The 21,201-nt window shown below is 38.9% G+C and overlaps 1 protein-coding gene across 1 annotated transcript in view; it reads left to right on the top strand.

Moving 5' to 3' along the window:
• The window catches only part of LOC139376071 (bone morphogenetic protein/retinoic acid inducible neural-specific 2), a 115,238-nt gene that overhangs the window by 36,476 nt on the left and 57,561 nt on the right, over positions 1-21,201 (top strand). The window contains exons 2-4 of the mRNA XM_071118226.1: positions 6,379-6,706; positions 18,486-18,676; positions 20,113-20,294. Coding sequence (XP_070974327.1) covers positions 6,429-6,706; positions 18,486-18,676; positions 20,113-20,294 — 651 coding nt within the window. The 5' untranslated portion in view covers positions 6,379-6,428. The remainder of the gene's footprint in view (positions 1-6,378; positions 6,707-18,485; positions 18,677-20,112; positions 20,295-21,201) is intronic.

Raw genomic sequence — 21,201 nt, 5'->3', positions numbered from 1 at the left:
AATTTAGCTTTTGATTGATGTTTTGCTGTTTTACATTTTTAAAACATGTATCCCACCTTTGGATATTTCCTTCCAAACTTCAGTAGATACTGTATATAATTAAAGTTTACAGAGGCGATTCAAACTGAGGCCCTGCTGTGCTCTCAATTACCAAATGGGTGTGTATTGTTCTTGGCAGGAATTCCACAACCTCCCATGTCACTGTGGACCTGTTGGGGGATTAGTCAACAAACTAATAAAGAGTTGTTGCAATATGCAGATGGGCTTTTTATGGAGACAGTGTTACCCACAGGAAGCAGCTTGGGTAATTATCTGGGCTATGTATTTTCAGAGTGATGTATAGGCAATTACACTATACGTGGCTTTGTGTTTATGGAGAAACGACGGCAGATGGACAGGTGAAGCAATAACACATCATCGAAACCTTTAGTACTTTGGGATTTTCTTAAAATCAAACAGCTGGAAAATATGAAACCTCCTAAAGACAGATTGGTCTTAATTATCAAGTGCTATAGAAATTTTGCGGGTACTGATGGTCCTAATTGCCCATATGGTTGTTTGCTAAACTTTGGCTCAGTCGGAGACCCCGATGTAGATCTAACATTGATATTTAGCTTGACTCCTCTCTGGCTAGCTTTTAAGCCTTATCTCTGGAGACCATCTGCCCTGTGTAATGCTGACTGTACTCTTTATTAATATGCAGTTAATAGGTAAGCACCTGCTTTCCTGTTTGAAATATGTGAGGCATCTCACTTTTAAGTGCCCTGAACAATGAGGTGTGGCTGAGAATCAGATTATTTTTACATTAATGCTTTTTCACGCCCTCCTAATTGTTTTAGCTGATTAACTTGGCATGCTTGAGGTTTTTAATTAAGGCTCTTTTTCATTTTCAAGATTATGGCTTTTATTTTTATATTTATCTTACATCTTGCAAGACAGTTACCTGGGGGCAAACCTTTACTGGAAGGATGAGATTTGAATCATCTTCATGGTTAGAAAGAAACTGCTCATAAATTATTATCATATTGAAGTTACTGAGCAAGATGATCGACCTTTAATCATCTTTATTTATAAAGCACATTTTAGGCATGGAATGCAACGTGCTTTATAGGGGAAAAAAATGAATAAAAAACATAGAAAATAAAAGCTGAAATATTAACTACACAACAAATATAAGATTTTTAAAAAACTAAAGAATGACAAACGGAACAACATCCAACCAGCAACTCTGATATTAAAAAAACGACATCCCACAGCTTGATGCAGGGAATGTTTTTTCGGCAATGGTAGATTTTTATTTTTGAGGAAAAGAAAACACGTGCATCTCAGGGACCTGGTCTGCCTTTAATTCTCTTTGAATGAGTGGGATACCTCGCTTGTTTAAACACATACTTATAGCTTTTGGGTTGGAATCACGATGCTATCGGTGCGGTGCAGCTCGGCTCATGAGGACACAAATCTTGCGGAACCAATATATATAACAGCTGTTTGGCTTACCATAGTGTAGGAGGTGTACTCCTCATAATTGCTCTCATCCTTTCATCAAACCACGCTTAAACAAATTGCTAGGCTGGAACTGATGGAAAGTTCTGCCTTGGCTGACAGTTTTCATAATAGAGTCATAGTACAAACCCACCAACCTGGTACTATGCATTCACTTTGTTGCATAAAGCAATCCACCCTCAACATGCAGCGACACAGAAATATTGTGGGACAGCTGGCGGCGTTGCTGAGTAGTTAAAACACTGAGTATGAGTACCTGAGTTCAAGAGGACATCTGGCCTTCTGGTAATGGGACTACACCTGCTCTGCTGGGCCTGGCCATGAGGCAGGTGTCTGCCTACACTCACAAACAAAACCTTATTAAGTCAGACCCAATAAGGACTCACAGCTGCTCTCATTGCCATGCACACATTACTGGGTAGATCTTACAGGTATAGCATATACTATGTGCTCATTAAGCCACTGACCTGCGTGATACTGTGCCTTATGATATCCAGTATAAAGCAGGGAAGAAACACACCATTCTTAGGCTTTCCCCTAATGTATGGTCATTGACGATGTGCAGGTGTGTCTGAGTGTGCGTGCACGTGTAGGTGAGTGTGTGCGCGTGTGGTATTTAGGGGTGTTGGCCACTGTGAACATTAACCACCTGCAAAACTTGGTGAATGCTACAAATGTGAATGGCACAAAAGGTGCCCAGTTCCCCAGACCATACTTGTCTGAAATGTTATTTCTAAGCGAGAGGCGGTAAAATGGTTTTCTATTCCAACCGCCCTCGTACCACCATACTGAATTCAAGACGTGTGTCTTCTCCTTGGTTTTTCTCATGGATAGAAAGGGTAAATAGGAAGGTACCTGAATTATGCAAGATGAACATTAAATGTCAAGGCTAAATTCCGTTTTTCCTCCATTGTCTCACTGGCATTTCTAGGATGTTCTATGCATTTTATAATTAGGAAGAACCTCAAGAGAGGAGCAATAAGCCCTGGGATGGAGATCTCAGCAAGAGGTGTTGCTTTTAGAACATAGACTCATTTGAAAGGCAAATTTCAAGCAAGATTGGAAAGTCAGCACTATACTGTTTATGAATCAGCTGTGGCTCGTTTTCCCCTCTAGCTTCATGAGATGACAACCATCATATAGGAAAGACTTTCATCGTGTGAGAAAAACTACACCGCAAGTCATATTTTATTTATGCTAAAGTAGAATTTACACTTGGATTCAGCATGATGAAATAGCATTAAAATCTCATCTCCTGTTTACAACTGCAAAGCCCAACTGTGAAAAGGAAAGTTATAATAGAGTCTTGGCTGTATGGGATACAGGCAATGCAGGGGTACAGGGAGGGGGGGTGGAGGGAGGGATTATACAGAATGAAAGGAAATGTGAAAGCAGCAGCAGCTGCCACACAGCTTCTCCTCTTTGCCGTATCTCTCCCAAATGGCATCCTATTCCCTATATAGTACACTACTTTCGATCAGAGCCCTATAGAGCCCTGGTCAAAAGTGCACCAAATACAAAATATGGTACCATTTGGGACACAAAAGGGTTTATCTCCCAGTGGAGTGTGCAGTGTGCAATAAGAGAGATACTGTTTTAGACAGGCCCTATCTTGATGAGTGGGCAGGCAGATGATAGGTATTTGAATTATTAACTACTGTGATGCACAAAGGTGAAATAAAGTATTCAATATTATTTCATAGTGATTAATTCTCTACGTAATGTATATTTTGTATCATCATAGCCTTTGAAATAATGTATGGAATTCAGATCATTTGGAATGCCAGGCACTTCAAGACAGGATCACAATACATCACATTTTACAATGTACGGACAGATTTATCTTTCACATTGCAGAACAAGAGTGAGTGATTTGTATGATGTGAGGTGTTCACTTCACAGAATAATGGTGGTTTGTGTTCTATGTCATGCACAACATGGACTAGGAGGCTTATGTATACAGTGCCTTGCGAAAGTATTCGGCCCCCTTGAACTTTGCGACCTTTTGCCACATTTCAGGCTTCAAACATAAAGATATAAAACTGTATTTTTTTGTGAAGAATCAACAACAAGTGGGACACAATCATGAAGTGGAACGACATTTATTGGATATTTCAAACTTTTTTAACAAATCAAAAACTGAAAAATTGGGCGTGCAAAATTATTCAGCCCCCTTAAGTTAATACTTTGTAGCGCCACCTTTTGCTGCGATTACAGCTGTAAGTCGCTTGAGGTATGTCTCTATCAGTTTTGCACATCGAGAGACTGACATTTTTTCACATTCCTCCTTGCAAAACAGCTCGAGCTCAGTGAGGTTGGATGGAGAGCATTTGTGAACAGCAGTTTTCAGTTCTTTCCACAGATTCTCGATTGGATTCAGGTCTGGACTTTGACTTGGCCATTCTAACACCTGGATATGTTTATTTTTGAACCATTCCATTGTAGATTTTGCTTTATGTTTTGGATCATTGTCTTGTTGGAAGACAAATCTCCGTCCCAGTCTCAGGTCTTTTGCAGACTCCATCAGATTTTCTTCCAGAATGGTCCTGTATTTGGCGCCATCCATCTTCCCATCAATTTTAACCATCTTCCCTGTCCCTGCTGAAGAAAAGCAGGCCCAAACCATGATGCTGCCACCACCATGTTTGACAGTGGGGATGGTGTGTTCAGCTGTGTTGCTTTTACGCCAAAAATAACGTTTTGCATTGTTGCCAAAAAGTTCAATTTTGGTTTCATCTGACCAGAGCACCTTCTTCCACATGTTTGGTGTGTCTCCCAGGTGGCTTGTGGCAAACTTTAAACAACACTTTTTATGGAAATCTTTAAGAAATGGCTTTCTTCTTGCCACTCTTCCATAAAGGCCAGATTTGTGCAATATACAACTGATTGTTGTCCTATGGACAGAGTCTCCCACCTCAGCTGTAGATCTATGCAGTTCATCCGGAGTGATCATGGGCCTCTTGGCTGCATCTCTGATCAGTCTTCTCCTTGTATGAGCTGAAAGTTTAGAGGGACGGCCAGGTCTTGGTAGATTTGCAGTGGTCTGATACTCCTTCCATTTCAATATTATCGCTTGCACAGTGCTCCTTGGGATGTTTAAAGCTTGGGAAATCTTTTTGTATCCAAATCCGGCTTTAAACTTCTTCACAACAGTATCTCGGACCTGCCTGGTGTGTTCCTTGTTCTTAATGATGCTCTCTGCGCTTTTAACGGACCTCTGAGACTATCACAGTGCAGGTGCATTTATACGGAGACTTGATTACACACAGGTGTATTGTATTTATCATCATTAGTCATTTAGGTCAACATTGGATCATTCAGAGATCCTCACTGAACTTCTGGAGAGAGTTTGCTGCACTGAAAGTAAAGGGGCTGAATAATTTTGCACGCCCAATTTTTCAGTTTTTGATTTGTTAAAAAAGTTTGAAATATCCAATAAATGTCGTTCCACTTCATGATTGTGTCCCACTTGTTGTTGATTCTTCACAAAAAAATACAGTTTTATATCTTTATGTTTGAAGCCTGAAATGTGGCAAAAGGTCGCAAAGTTCAAGGGGGCCGAATACTTTCGCAAGGCACTGTATGTGAGATACAATAAATCAACAATTACTCCTGAGCAGTATTGACACATTATACTTACTATATGTAATTACTCTCCAAAGTCATTACTAAATTAACATTGCTAATAGAATACTGTGACTTGTGTAATTCTAACGTTACCACACAGGTATAAAAGCAACTTTTTGTAAAGTCTTACCTTTTATACTGTCTAGTATAAAGTGGAGTTGATGATGTTCCCTTTTTCAAAGCTTGATCCTACATACTTTCTCCAAGTTAGTTGCCTATTATAATTATTAATGAGATAAATTACCTAAATAATTGCCTATTAAAACATAACAATTCCATGGTTCTCTCTGATTCAGAGGGGTTGGGTTAAATGCAGAAGACACATTTCAGTTGAAGGCATTTAGTTGTACAACTGACTGGGTATCCCCCTTTCCAAGTGTAAATTAAAGAAAGGTTATTTACTGTCTAAACATGCATTTTGCTCTCTCAAATTAATTTGCATTGTGTTATTTATCAAAATAGAAGACCAACAGGGAATACTGTTGGTCCCATATCGCTTGTACAGTTTGTTCTAGCTTGTTCTATTCTTGGGCCTAAATGTTTGATTGTGCACTGCAGATTTAACACTACAGTAATTTATTAATAAATAACAAAAACGTACCACCCTCTTTTTTTTAAGGATGCTTCAGACATGATGGCAATTCTTATTTAGTCATAACAGCTTTGGATAATTGAGTGTGTCCTTACTTTTGTCAGCCTAAACAATCCAACAACGGCAACTTAGACCAACAGTAGATCTGTACTTGGTGTAAAGCTAGGTCCTCTTTTCAAGAGCAAGGTCCTTATTTATACCTAACAATTATGTTTTCATGTGATTTTGTCCGCCCACACAAACTTGAAAGCACGACTAAAAGCATATACCTATGAGTGGATTGCACCTAGCAGTAGGTTTTTGACCATGGTAAAGAGCGCTTCCGCAAAAAAGAACACAGTGTGTTTTATTGAATTGATTCCTTGGTGTATAGCCTCCCAACGCTAGCCAAAGAAAGGCTCTCACAGTGTTGTTAGTACAGGCTAAGATTGAAAGTCTAGCCAAGACTATTAAGTTTTTGTCTATGGAAAAGAAAGTTACTGCATGTGTGTTTAATTGAATTGATCCCTAAGGAAAGCGAAGGCTGTGAGGCGGATACATAAGCTAAATCAACGCAAGTGATACAAGTGTCAAGCGTAGTGTCTGTGTTTTTCTATTATTTGAAGTTGTTCTCTGAATTGAGCCCTAAAACATGTTCTCTCTCTTTTCCTTCACAGGTCAGGAGGGATTAGTTGAAGAATGCTGGTCCCAGGTGCCCAACAGGAAGATGGTGATGCGTTGGCCAAGAGCCACAGCTGTTAGATGGTTGCTGTTGATGCTCGTATGGCAGTGGACAGTGCTGGGCCACCTCGGCTGGGTTCTGGCCCTGGCTGAGGGGCAGCAGAGTAACAACCCCTCGCTCACTGCTGCCAGCACCGGACACCAGAGTGGCGACCAATTGGATTGGCTGCTGTCTGAGAAGGGACCTTTCCATCGTTGTCCGGAATACACAGAGTTCAAAGAACGCTTCCAGCAAGGCTTCTCCACACGCTATAAGATCTACAGGTGAGAATCTAGAGGCAAAGTGTGCGTGTTTGAATGTTGCTGTACTGTACCAATCAAGATCCACTATGACCCTTCCATCCCATCAAATTATTTTTCAACATTTATTTTCAATATCATTAACTTTATTTTAAATGTAATACCAAATGTGATGTACTCTCTCTGATAATCCTTTAATTTACATTTTTCCTCAGCTTAGAATATATATTGTAATGAAACTGAGGCAGGGAGCAGGTCTCGTACCCTCGACCTTCTAGCCCGAAGTCCAGTGCGCTATCGACTGTGCCCCAAAAGCATGCTCGTACGGATTCCGCGCTTATAAACCCAGGGTTGTTACAATATTTTACTCTGACCCTTCCATGCATTTTATTCATGAATTTTACTTTCCTCCATCACAAAGCCTCCATTACATTTTATTTTGTTGTTGCTGCATGCTCTCCATGGTGCTACACTCACCTGAGTCAAATTATAGCTCCAGATTACTGCCAACATATTTTCTGCTGTGATGTTAATGCTACTTGAGTGTGGGCATGTTGAAGGGGTGTAGGTCCTAAGAAAGAGATATTTGTCTCTTTAGAAACCCATTTATTCAGAAATCTGTCACAGTTTTCTTCTCATACAACTTGAAATGATAGCTTTCATTGCAGATGTTCTGAGTATAGCTAGCATGATAGGTGTAGTTTTTTTGACAGAAGTTTGATGGATCACGCTTCTCTTTCATGATCTGGGACAGTGCTAGAAATGACTAGGACAAGGAACTGAAATGCAGAAAAATGCCTGCAGATCTGTGATGGAATCAGGCAGAGAGCATAGCCAGTACTGTTTGAAAGGTTGTCTAGCAGCGTGTGTGTGTTGTGTTTGTGTGTGTGAGAGCGCACTGTTGTCTGACCAACACCTCAGTCGTCAATGGACATAAATTTGGTTTCCCCCACAAGCCATTTGTGCTGCCAAGGCCCTTTTGATATGTTAACTGATCTCATTAAAGGACACCCAGAGGGAAAGTAGGTGTGTAAATCTGCCCATTAGGAATAGGGAACACCAACTGGGTTATATAGAGGAAGACTGATTTAATTCCCCCTCTCTGCCTGGTCACAGCTGCCCTACGGGTGGTTCACTGAAATATTTCTGCCAAGGCAAATTCAGTCATCCTTGGTGTTACTTTCTGGAGTGAAGGGACTTTGTCCTATTTGAAAGGCAAGCCTAACATTGTTTAATCTTTCATGTTTGCCAAGTTCAAGTGTTGTGCATGGAGATTCTGTAAGTGCCATTGATATGGTAACTACACTGATAAACGCAACATGTAAAGTGTTGGTCTCATGTTTCATGAGCTAAAATAAAAGATACGCACAAAAAGCTTATTTCTGTTTAGATCCGTGTTAGTGAGCATTTCTCCTTTTCCAAGATAATCCATCCACCTGGTGTGGCATATCAAGAAGCTGATTAAACAACATGATCATTACACAGGTACACTTTGTTCTGGGGACAATAAAAGGCCACTCTAAAATGTGTCGTTTTGTCACACAACACAATGTCACAAGTTTTGAGGGAGCATGTCATTGGCATGCTGACTGCAAGAATGTCCACCAGAGCTGTTGCCAGGGAATTGAATGTTCAAATCAAATCACATTTTATCTGTCACATATACATGGTTAGCTTGTGTTATTGCGAGTGTAGCGAAATGCTTGTTCATTTCTCTACCATAAGCTGCCTTCAACGTTGTTTTAGAGAATTTGACAGTACGTCCAACTGACCTCACAACCGCAGTATGGGTATGGGGTCATGCAAGCGAGCGCTTTGCTGATGTCAACATTGTGAACAGAGTGCCCCATGGTGGCGGTGGGGTTATGGTATGAGCAGGCATAAGCTACAGACAACAAACACAACTGCATTTATCGATGGCAATTTGAGAGATACCGTGACGAGATCCTGAGGTCCATTATTGTGCCATTCATCCACCGCCATCACCTCATCTTTCAGCATAAGAATGCACAGCCCCATGTCGTAAGGATCTGTACACAATTCCTGAAACCTTAAAATGGCCCAGTTCTTCCATGGCCTGCATAGTATCCAGACATATCACACATTGAGCAAGTTTGGGATGCTCTGGATTGACGTGTACGACAGCATGTCCCAGTTCCCGCCAATATCCAGCCACTTCACACAGCCATTGAAGAGGAATAGGACACCATTCCACAGGCCACAATCAACAGCCTGATCAACTCTATGCTAAGGAGATGTGTCGCACTGCATGAGGTAAATCGTGGTCACACCAGATACTAGTTTTCTGATCTACGTCCCTACCTTTTTTTTAAGGTATCTGTGACCCACAGATGCAGATTTGTATTCCCAGTCATGTGAAATCTATAGATTAGGGCCTAATGAATTTATTTCAATTGACTGATTTCCTTATATGAACTGTAACTCAGTAACATCTTTGAAGTTGTTGCACGTTGCATTTATATTTTTGTTCAGTATACATAGCATGCATTTACTATGCCTGTGAAATGTGTAAAGATATATGTGATTTGAGTTTCGAGGAGCCCCCATGCCTATGAATAAATTGAATGTGAGGGTCACAGGGGGAAGGATGCTTAAATTCCCTGCAGAATCTAGCTATGGTGATTGTCAAACAAAGAGCTTCTGCTGCTGGTGTCTTGCAAGGTTTCTCTCACAGACGAGGTTTGCAACTCAATAGATATCCGTTTGAAATAATGGTCTGATGAATAAATACAATTGTATTTCATGTGGTCTGTACATAATGAACCACTTTAAAACAAGATAGAGAAGCAGCCCTTTTTGCAGCTTGGGTACTGTTCTTTCATTGGCCTTCATTTGGTATGAAATAGGAACGAAAGGGAAGGATGTTTATAATATCCAGACAGGAAAATGCTCTCCCAGGAGGTGTTTTGGGATGATAGATGCTTTCCCTTAAGAAACATTACTGTTGGCTCATTGTACTTTTGGTGCCATGAGAGGTGGCAGAACTGACAGCCTATAGGGACCATACTATGCCCATCCAGGCCCCTATGGCTCTTGTAACTGGTAACAGCTCATTCTGGAGGCAACAAGAGCTGTCAAGACAATAAAATAAGAAATGAGACTTTGTCACAAATGATTACGTCAGGAGGTATATTGCTGGTAGAGAAATCTGAAAAATTTCTGATATAGAAGAGCATTTTCTAAATAAAGGGAAGATGATTAATGAGTGAAATGTCTGGCAACTATAGATTTTTCAAGCACTGAAATGTGATTTGTGAGAGATTGGTGTAGGGTTCTGAGGCACTCCGGCTTTGTGTAGATGACTTGATGTAATTTCCAACACTCTACACTAACCAAAATCAAATTTCACATTATGTATTGAATTTATGTTTTGCCTTCAAGAATATGAGTTTTGCTGACTAGTATTTCTATTTTGGCATTGTGTTGTGCTGTTTCAGTTTTTGCTGAAAGCTTGATTTGGTTGTTTTGTATTGGCTTAATGTTACTGTTTTTGGTAATCTTTCTTTAAAATGAATGTGTAAGGATTTCAAAATATAGCCCTTCAGTACGAAGAGTAGCTAAACTTATTTTCAAAAGGATTCTTTCAAAAACCAGACGTCAGTTGTTCAATTCAGGTTCAGTAAAGGGACTGTTTGTTTCAGGGTGAATATAAAAACATTAACTAGAAATTAATGTGACAAACTGCCTGTCTCACATCAGGTCAGACATGAGGGACAATTGATTCAATTTCCTATTTTCTTATCAGCCATTTTCCATAATGTTAGTTATTGATGGAATTGGCTATCTCTCTGTATATCAAGTGTGGCTAAAACGGTTTCTAAATCTGAAGTGTGTCCATGATATGAATACATTGTCTGAGGGACAAATGTATTTGCTGTTTTTCATTTTCCAGCTTTTTATTCGATTGCCTCCGGCAACACAGTTGAGAAATCTAATTACTCTGTTGAATGCTGTGAGTCCCCATGTACAATTAACAAGATTAATTTGAATTCTAATTGAGAATCAGAATGTGCTATTCAACTTGGGAAAATAGATGTTTTTAGCCATTTGTGCACTCGCACAATGAATTATCAAATTTAGTACACATTTTACAATTACTGAAAAGCCAGATCTTTGAGCTCTACTTCCTTTAACATAATTATTCTTAATTCAGCTAAACAATCTGAGAGGAAATGTTTAACTGCCTCAAATTAGATGGACAGTGTTCCAAGACACACCTATTCTGCTGAGCATAAACAGTTTAGTGGAATGTGCTATGCCAGCTCATGATACAGATACACTAGGGAGACAGGGAAGAGCCACTAATTGCCGCTTGCATTTTTAGCTCTAAAGACCATGTGAATCTCAGATATTTGTGCAATAAAGTATACTCCTATTGTCTAAACCTGTGCTATTTCAGTAATGTACTTTGAGAAAGTCTTTGTAAGTCTGCATCAAAGAGGTTTCTGCAAGTTGCAACACCATAGTACTTTTGTCCAGACCAGACCAGCCCTGTCTCGCCTGAAAAGTTGTGAGAATCCATGTCAAAAGTGTACTTGAAAAGTCTTCCAAGAAATTGCTACAATACTCCACAAAAACACATTGAAATGATAGAACGCCTCCTCAGTTGATGAGGGCCAAATATTAATAAGCTGGAAACCCAGTTGTCAACTTCCAGAGGAAATGGGGCCGATCAACCATTCCCCTCTTGCCTCTCAAAATAGCTCACAGAAATCTAACATGGAAAGAGAGGCATTCAACACCTTGATTTGCCAGTGTGTGGCTAATATACACGGCAAGCAGCTGTTGTGATCCAGGTTAAACCCATACCTACTGTACAGTAGGTGATATTTTGCATGGCTTTAGGCTGCTTCATGCAACCATGCCTTATGAAGAAAAACATCTAAATCAACGCAGCTGTGGAATACAGCCTCATCTGCAAGAGCTGATAAATATACAGTGGAGTGAGCTCCAAAAGTAAAGAATTACTTTTTGTACGTAGTCCCCGCATTTTTGGGAATCAAAAGTATTGGGACAAATTCACTTATGTGTATTAAAGTAATCCAAAGTTTAGTATTTGGTCCCAAATTCCTAGCAGGCATTGATTATATCAAGCTGGTGACTCTACAAACTTGTTGGATGCATTCGCTGTTTGTTTTGGTTGTGTTTTTGATTATTTTGTGCCCAATAGAAATTAATGGTAAATAATGTAATGTGTCATTTTGGAGTCACTTTTATTGTAATTAATAATATCATATATTTTTTGAAGCACTTCTACATTAACCTCCCCTGTTATTGTAATGGTGAGAGGTTAGCATCTCTTGGGGGTACGATATTTATGCGCCAAACTCTCTCACTCATCATTATTCACGATTCAGTCAGGACTATCCGTAATCATGGTAGCATCCATGTTAATGTAGAAGTGTTTTAAAACATGTTATATTCTTATTTAAAATAAAAGCAACTAAAAAATACATTATTTACCATTCATTTCTATTGGGCACAAAATAAACTGAAACACAACCAAAACAAACAGCAAATGTATCCTACAAGTTTGTAGAGTCACAAGCTTGATGTAATCATTGTGTGCAAAGAATATGGGACCAAATACTACACTTTGACTACTTTAATACATATAAGTGATTTGCCTCAATACTTTTGGTCCCCTAAAATGGGGGAACTATTTACAATAAGTGATTCAATTTCTAAACGGTTCACCCGATATGAATGACAATACCCTCAAATTAAAGCTGACAGTCTGCACTTTGGATTGGAAATTATACAATGACTATGAGGTTAAAGTGCTGGAGTACAGAGCCAAAACAACAAAAAAATGTATCACAGTCCCAATACTTTTGAAGGTCACTGTAGATATAGACAATGTAATGAACTCATTAAACATTACCTTCCATGTTGTAACTGAAACTAACTTCGGGTTAACATTCATAGAAATAGAATGAATAATTTGAATTATAAGGTAACACGTTTCCCGATCATGTACTGTAGAAGTAGAAGCCTTGGGAAAGTTCTGCTTGTGTCAAAGCTCTGACTCATAGAGGAATGTAGTGGAACATTAACCTTTCACTGCAGTGGGCTGAATCAGGGTCACACAGTGTTTCTTGGTACTCTTAAACAAATCTACTTTGAACCAAAAGTATACACCTCACACACATGGTTACTGGCTTGTAATTTAAACTCTGTCAGATAAAGAGTTGAAATGTATTCCATTTTGAGTTTGCATCCCAATTGTACACTCTATATACATCACAGAAGACTTAAATATAACAAAACCATTTCACATAGACACACCAGATTTTGGGACAATTAAAAAATTAAAAAATGAATTATTAATTATGAAATCATGAAAAATATTAATATCATTCCACCCATGAGGCCACTAGAGAGCGATGTGATCAATTGACTGCAGGAAAGGGCTACAACAGTACTAAAATCCAGGTGCTCTTATCAAATAGGGAATGGTGTATTCGCTTAGGTAGAGAGTTTTAGCTTAAACAATTCCCTGCAAGCCTGCCGGGCTGCAGGTGCAATCATCTTGTGCTAAAGCCCTGTAATTTAGAGCATCTATCATCATTAACAGCACTGGAATGGTCAGCCAATGCTTTTACATTTCATTTTTAGAAATCAACATGAAAGAAAAGCAATGCTCCATTCACAACCTCTGTCGTCAATAATTTTTCACTCAAGACAACATCATCCAAAGCTAGTACACAGCATCTGATGGTCTTTACACATTATAGGCAAAGATAATACAGTATGATGTAAGATTTGAAGTTTACTTTGGATATTTGGATTATCCTCATCAACACTGGTTTGCTAATACTTCGTAGCCCTTAAAATTCTTCCAAAGACCGGCGTCTTCTTCATGTTTCTGTACACTACTCAACATTATTACAGAAATTAGTGCATTCAGAAAGTATTCAGACCAATTTACTTGTTTTACATGTTGTTATGTTACAGCCTTATTCTAAAATTGATTAAATCGTTTTCCCTCCTCATCAATCTACATACAATACCCCATAATGACAAAGCAAAAAACGTTTTTTTAAATGTTTGCAAATGTATTAAAAATAAAAAACAGAAATATCACATTTACTGTACATAAGTATTCAGACTCTTTACTCAGTACTTTTTTGAAGCACCTTTGGCAGCAATTACAGCCTTGAGTCTTCTTGGGTATGACGCTACAAGCTTGGCACACCTGTATTTGGGGAGTTTCTCCCATTCTTCTCTGCAGATCCTCTCAAACTCTGTCAGGTTGGATGCGGAGCATCGCTGCACATCTTCTCACGTCTCTCCAGAGATGTTCGACCGGGTTCGTCCGGGCTCTGGCCAGTCAAGGAGATTCAGAGATTGCCCCAAAGCCACTCCTGTGTTGTCTTGGCTGTGCGCTTAGGGTCGTTGTACTGTTGGAAGGTGAACCTTAACCCCAGTCTGAGATCCTCAGCGCTCTGTAGCAGGTTTTCAACAATGATCTCTCTGTACTTTTATCTGTTTATCTTTCCCTCAATCCTGACTAGTCTCCCAGTCCCTGCCGCTGAAAAACATCCCCACAGCATGATGCTGATGATGCCAGGTTTCCTCCAGACGTGACGCTTGTCATTCAGGCCAAATAATTAAATATTGGTTTCATCAGACCAGAGGATCTTGTTTCTCATGGTCTAAAAGTATTTAGGGGCCTTTAGGCAAACTCCAAGCGGGCTGTCATGTGCCTTTTACTGAGGAGAGGCTTCCGTCTGGCCACTCTACCATAAAGGCCTGATTGATGGAGTGCTGAAGAGATGGTTGTACTTCTGGCACATTTTTCCATCTCCACAGAGGAACTCTGGAGCTCTATCAGAGTGACCATTGGATTTTTGGTCACATCCCTGATCAAGGCCCTTCTCCCTCGATTGCTCAGTTTGGCTAGGCGGCCAGCTCTAGGAAGAGTCTTGGTGGTTACAAACTTCTTCCATTTAAGAATGGAGGCCACTGTGTTCTTGGGGACTTTCAATACTGCAGACGTATTTGGGTACCCTTCCCCAGATCTGTGCATTGACACAATCCTGTCTCGGAGCTCTATGGACAATTCCTTCGACCTCATGGCTTAGTTTTTGCTCAGACATCCACTTTCAACTATGGGACCAAATCATGTCCAATCAATTGAATTTACCACAGGTGGACTACAATCAAGTTGTAGAAACATCTCAAGGATGATCAATGGAAACAGGATGCACCTGAGCTTAATTTTGAGTCTCATAGCAAAGGGTCTGAATACTTATGTAAATAAGGACATTTTAGAATAAGGCTGTAACGTAACAAAATGTGGAAAAAGTCAAGTGGTCTAAATACTTTCTGATTGCACTTACATATATATACATACAGATGAAGTCGGAAGATTACAGACACTTAGGTTTGAGTCATTAAAACTCCTTTTTCAACCACTCCACAAATTTCTTGGTAACAAACTATAGTTTCGGCAAGTCGGTTAGGACATCTACTTTGTGCATGACACAAGTAATTATTCCAACAATTATTTACAGACAGATTATTTCACTTATAATTCACTGTATCACAATTCCAGTGGCCAGAAGTTTACATACACTAAGCTGACTATGCCTTTAAACAGCATGGACAATTCCAGAAAATGATGTCATGGCTTTAGAAGCTTCTGAAAGGCTAATTGACATAATTTGAGTCAATTGGAGGTGTACCTGTGGATGTATTTCCAGGCCTACCTTAAAACTCGGTGCCTCTTTGCTTGACATCATGAGAAAATCAAAAGAAATCGGCCAAGACCTCAGAAGAAGATTTGTAGACCTTCACAAGTATGGTTCATCCTTAGGAGCAATTTCCAAACGCCTGAAGGTACCACATTCATCTGTACAAACAATAGTACACAAGTACAAACACCATGGGACCACGCAGCCGTCATATCGCTCAGGAAGGAGACGGGTTCGGTCTCTTAGAGATGAACGTACTTTGGTGCGAAAAGTGCAAATCAATCCCAGAACGACAGCAAAGGACCTTGTGAAGATACTGGAGGAAACGGGTACAAAAGTATCTATATCCATTGAAGCAATATCTCAAGACTGGAAGTTAAAGTTTGGTCGCAAATGGGTCTTCCAAATGGACCATGACCCCAAGCATACTTCCGAAAGTCTGGCAAAATTTAAGGACAACAAAGTCAAGGAGGCCTTCAAACCTAACTCAGTTACACCAGCTCTGTCAGGAGGAATGGGCCAAAATTCACCCAACTTATTGTGGAAGCTTGTGGAAGGCTACCCGAAACGTTTGACCCAAGTTAAACAATTTAAAGGCAATGCTACCAAATACTATTTGACTACATGTAAACTTCTGACCAACTGGGAATGTGTTGAAAGAAATAAAAACTGAAATAAATAATTATCTCTACTATTATTCTGACATTTCACATTCTTAAAATAAAGTGGTGATCATAACTGAGCTAAAACAGGGCATTTTTACTAGGATTAAATGTCAGGAATTGTGAAAAACTGAGTTTAAATGTAATTGGCTAAGGTGTATGTAAACTTCCGACTTCAACTGTACATACAAACACACATACATATAAAATACATATACATATATATATACACATCTTTTTAAAATATATTTTCCTTTATTATTTTCCACTAACCCTACCACCCCTCCCCTAATTGGAGTAAACTAATGAACAACAACACTTTAGTTTCCACTTCCAGCTAATACATACTATATACATTTTACAGACACAATCTATTTTACAATATCTATCTTTTGTTTTTTTTTACTCCGTATCTTTCTGCTACCCTCAACCCCTCCCATCTATTTCTGAAGACCATCCAGTCTGGTTTCTATTTGCCATATATTATTAACTGTGCTGTTCCACAAAAGTTCTGAACCTATAGTATAAACATTTTATGGACACAGTATATTATATTGCAGTTATCTTGTTATTAATGCTACCCTTCAGCTCCACTCAACCCCTCCCATCTATCTCTCAACACCATCCATTTTGAATTTCTATTTGCCATATATTTTTCAACTGTACTGTGATGTTTCACAAAAGTTATGAACCTTTCTATTCTCATAGTTTCAACAGATTGCAAATTAAATATACATATTTTTTTGCTAAGAGTATTATTGTATTATTGATCGATTGACTATGATTTTTCAAATCACCCAGTAGTGCTATCTGCAGAGGAAAATGTTGCAATTCTTCAGCCATTCCTGGACCTGTGACCAAAAACAAGCTACATATTTACAGTACCAAAACAAATGATCTAATGATTCGGTCTCTTCGCAGCAAAATCTGCAGAGCTGGGGTGGTTGTATCCCCCATATATATATAACATTTTATTGGTTGCAAGAACTTTGAATAATCATTTAAATTGAACAATTCTAAGTTTTGCATCCAGTGTTGTTTTGCGTATCAGTTCATAAACTATTTGCCATGGAATCGGAACATTGACAATCTCTTCCCAAATATTCTGCAATCTATACGGCACAGCTGTTCATTTGTTGGTCCCTAAGTTAAACTGGTATACTTTTTTATTTATCACACTTTTCTTTAACCAATTTTGGTCTTTAATGCACGGCCGACAGTCAAGTTCCTTATTTTTTACCTCTTCCATTTGAGTTTAACCACAATATTTGTTGTATTATTTGTTTTGTTTTTCTGGTGGATTAAACTTAAATTGCAAGCAACCTTCTATGGATTATTTTCATTATTAGTTCATTTTCAAATAACTGAAAGTGAGAGGATGTAATCTGAATAAAGGGAAAAAGGCTATTTGTCAACATGGGGTGAGACATTCTTACTTATCTGCTAGAGAACCAATTTGCATTTAAGTATAACTTTTGTATGACTGATGCCTTTTAGTGAGAGGTCTAATTCTCTAATATTCAATCATTTCTAAGCTCCGAATTCATATTAATTATATAAATAAGCCCTTTTCATTTATTCTGTTTTGCTGTTCCAAATAAAATGTCATTTTTTTGGGGTCATATAATTGAAAAAACAGGTTGCTAGGTGTAGGCAAGACCACAAATAAATAGGTAAACTGGGATATGACTAAAGAGTTGGACTGTAATGTTGTTCTTAGTCTTTGAAATTGTGTAACAGTATGCAATTATAGTTGAATGACCTTGTACTTACATTGTACTACCAATGCTATTCCTGTGGCATAACGCCTATGTAGTGTTAGGTTGGACTAAACGTGTTTTCTATACTTTCTTTCACTGAATCATGATCAAACACTTTCCATGTTGTGTATGTTGTCATGTAAGTGCAAATGTATTTAATGTCTATGATAATCATACACAACTAATGTAACAGCTGGTTGTCACCATTGTAATGCTGACTTCAAATAATCTGCAAAATAAGTGTTGATGTGGAATGTCAAATTCTATTTTTTCCCCTTGGGACAATAGCATGTTACTGTCACTGTTCTGTTATTTTTTGTTCTGAAGGAATTCATACTCATTTATTTAACCTTTATTTAACTAGGCAAGTCAGTTAAGAACAAATTCTTATTTTCAATAACAGCCTCTGAACAACTGCCTTGTTCAGGGGCAGAATGACAGATTGTACCTTGTCAGCTCAGGGATTCGAACTTGCAACCTCTCGGTTACTAGCCCAACGCTCTAACCACCAGGCTACCCTGCATACATTTGATGTGCAATGCACATCAAGCTATATCTTCTGGTGATATTTGAATTCTCTCACATATGCAATATGAAATGACCCAATCACCATGAATCAGATCTGTCCAAATTTCCAAATTCTCCAATGGTTCACTTGCAGGGAATTCAGCCATTGGAAAGTAAACAGCTTGGCTACAGAGAAGAGGGACGTTTTTAAGGCCCCCTTGCCACTGGCGCCGGAGTTTCTACGCAACCTGAGGCTGCTGGGTCGAAGGCCAAGTCTGCAGCAGATCCACGAGAACTTGATCAAGAAATATGGGACACACTTTCTGGTGTCTGCTACGCTAGGAGGTAAGCAGCTTCACATACACCGACTCAGTGGCACTTAGCTCTAGGCTATGTGGCTAAGGGATGTTGTTGCGCATCGCAGTTTGTTCTCAAAATAGCTTCAGTGTAATGTCATCTCCTTAGATATTGATCATGTTGACTGCCTCAAAACAAGCCAAAGGTTACTCATATTTGGAACACTGTGCTCATGGTATCACTGGTGACATTGTCATACCGGTAACTTATGTCAACAGAAACTTTGTTTTTACTATTCAACATAAGTTAACGTTAAAGCTAGAATCCTTAGTTGCTACATCACTTTTTTTTTTTTTACTTATAAAGAGGTATATCCATTGTTAATGAAGACTATATAAACTATATAAAAGACACATAAATGCCCAATGAGCTTAGTTCAACTGTTATTCATAACCCAAAACATAAGCTTGTTTTACTCCAATGTTTGTAAACAACCTAAATGTAAACAAGCACTGTATAGCCTCAAAACATGGTTAAAACTATACCTTTCATATTATGGATGTTCCTGCAACCATAGCTCTGTCTATGAATTTGAGTGGTTTCCCAGCTCCATCCCTTAGCTTTTTAGCGAAACAGGGGCAGTTAGAACGCTTTGTTATTATTTCAATTAAGGATTCTAGCTTCAATACATATTGTCAGTCATTCTCTGTTAGTATGGACAAAATCTGCTTGGTGTTGATTTGACAATCCATGATTGAGGTACTGCTAAATACATAAGGAAATGTCAATAGTTATAGTTTGAGATGTGGAATGCATTACTCCGCCTAGCATCTAAATAATTGATGGTCATGGTGCTGGTCTCAAAACATTTGCTGTGACATCAACCAGAATATTATGCCTGATGAGATGTAGGCACTAATTATGATGTCACTTAATGGTGGATTGATGAAGTGAAGTTACAGAGTCTAAAAGACAAGAGAGATGAATGCAGTGGCAAAGCCATAGTGAGCTTTTGTAATCAGTGGCTCAAATCAAAAGGGATGGACCATACACTGCATGCTAATGAGATGATCGCAAATAGCAATGCACACATTCTTCTGCTGGGTACTGATGGTATCTCATAGCCTCAAGGTAGAAGAGAGCTAAGCACACTGTCTGGTCGAGCAGAATCATGTGAATACTATGGTGTTATTTTGAAAAGTCTGGGGTTTCATACAAGACAGAGATAGACCTATATAATCTGTCTGCAGTCTATGAACTTTTGTCTGAATACCTCCGTTAATTCCTCTCGTGGAGGATAATGTCACGCATTACTCTCATCGAGTATTACAAATTTATTGTCATTATGATTGAGCCAGTTGTTCTAGTTGTTCGTTAGTATTAAGGACTGTGTGTATATTTGACTGAAGTTCCCTCTGGGAAAAAAGTAATTATATTCTTATTTTCTTTTCTTTTCTCTTCTCTTCTATTATTTATTTCTACAGGAGAAGAATCGTTGACAATCTTCCTGGATAAGCAGAAGCTCAGTAAGAAATCGGAGGGACAGGGAAACAGCTCGGTGGTCTCCCTGGAAGTACTGCATCAGTTGGCTGCCTCTTATTTCACAGACCGCGAGAGCACCTTAAGAAGACTTCACCACCTACAGATAGCCACCTCCGCCATAAAGGTAAATCTACTGCTACTCTCAAGGACACTCAGTCATTGAAGCATCCCGTTTCCTTTTCAGAATATATTCGATTAGTTTGCTAGAGTATATCCAATTTGTCAGTGGGTTGTACATGGGAGTTTTTGGCCGGTTAGTTTTCATTTGAATGTGAAACAGAATGATGGTAGGCTACTGAAACCTTTGGCATTGAGAAATCGTTCCGTGTTTCTGAAATACAATGCTCAACTCCAGTAAGAAAAGGTTGCATGGGTAATGTTTTGTTGCTTAGCAGCTAATTACTCAGCATACATTTGAGTTACACACACACACACACACACACACACACACACACACACACACACACACACACACACACACACACACACACACACACACACACACACACACACACACACACTTTAAAAGGCAGTATTCTCATCTGCATGCATACTGATGTATCATGATGACAGGAGGCAAGTGGGTGGACAGGGTTGGCTTTCAACGTTTATTCAAATAACGTCTAAGATTTTTCAACTTTTCATCTCGGATAAAATAACTTATTCTGAACATTTCGGACTTGATCGTGATTTTAGACAAGTGCTTCCCAACATGTTGTGCTGTGGCTCTTAAAAAGCTTTTCAGATGTTATTTTACACCAAGGAGAAAGTGCCGTACAGGCTGTACCGTAATGCATTGCAACTGGGGATTTTCCAATTTGCCTATTAGATTCAAGAGGGGTATTTTGTGCTTTTAATGATCAGACTTTCCCTTATTTAGACAACATCCTGGTAAGCTAGTCATTCATATTGTACCTTAAATTGACAAATGGGTTACAGTATATGTTAGAGTATTTTAGAGTAAATACTTTCTGGGTATTTACCAGCACAGCTACATACCATTTGATCTCTGTTGTTCTCTGGTTGCCTCT

This window comes from Oncorhynchus clarkii, chromosome 20, assembly GCF_045791955.1.
Source record: "Oncorhynchus clarkii lewisi isolate Uvic-CL-2024 chromosome 20, UVic_Ocla_1.0, whole genome shotgun sequence".
Taxonomy (NCBI): Eukaryota; Metazoa; Chordata; class Actinopteri; order Salmoniformes; family Salmonidae; genus Oncorhynchus; species Oncorhynchus clarkii.
This window is presented reverse-complemented; position numbering and strand designations above follow the sequence as displayed.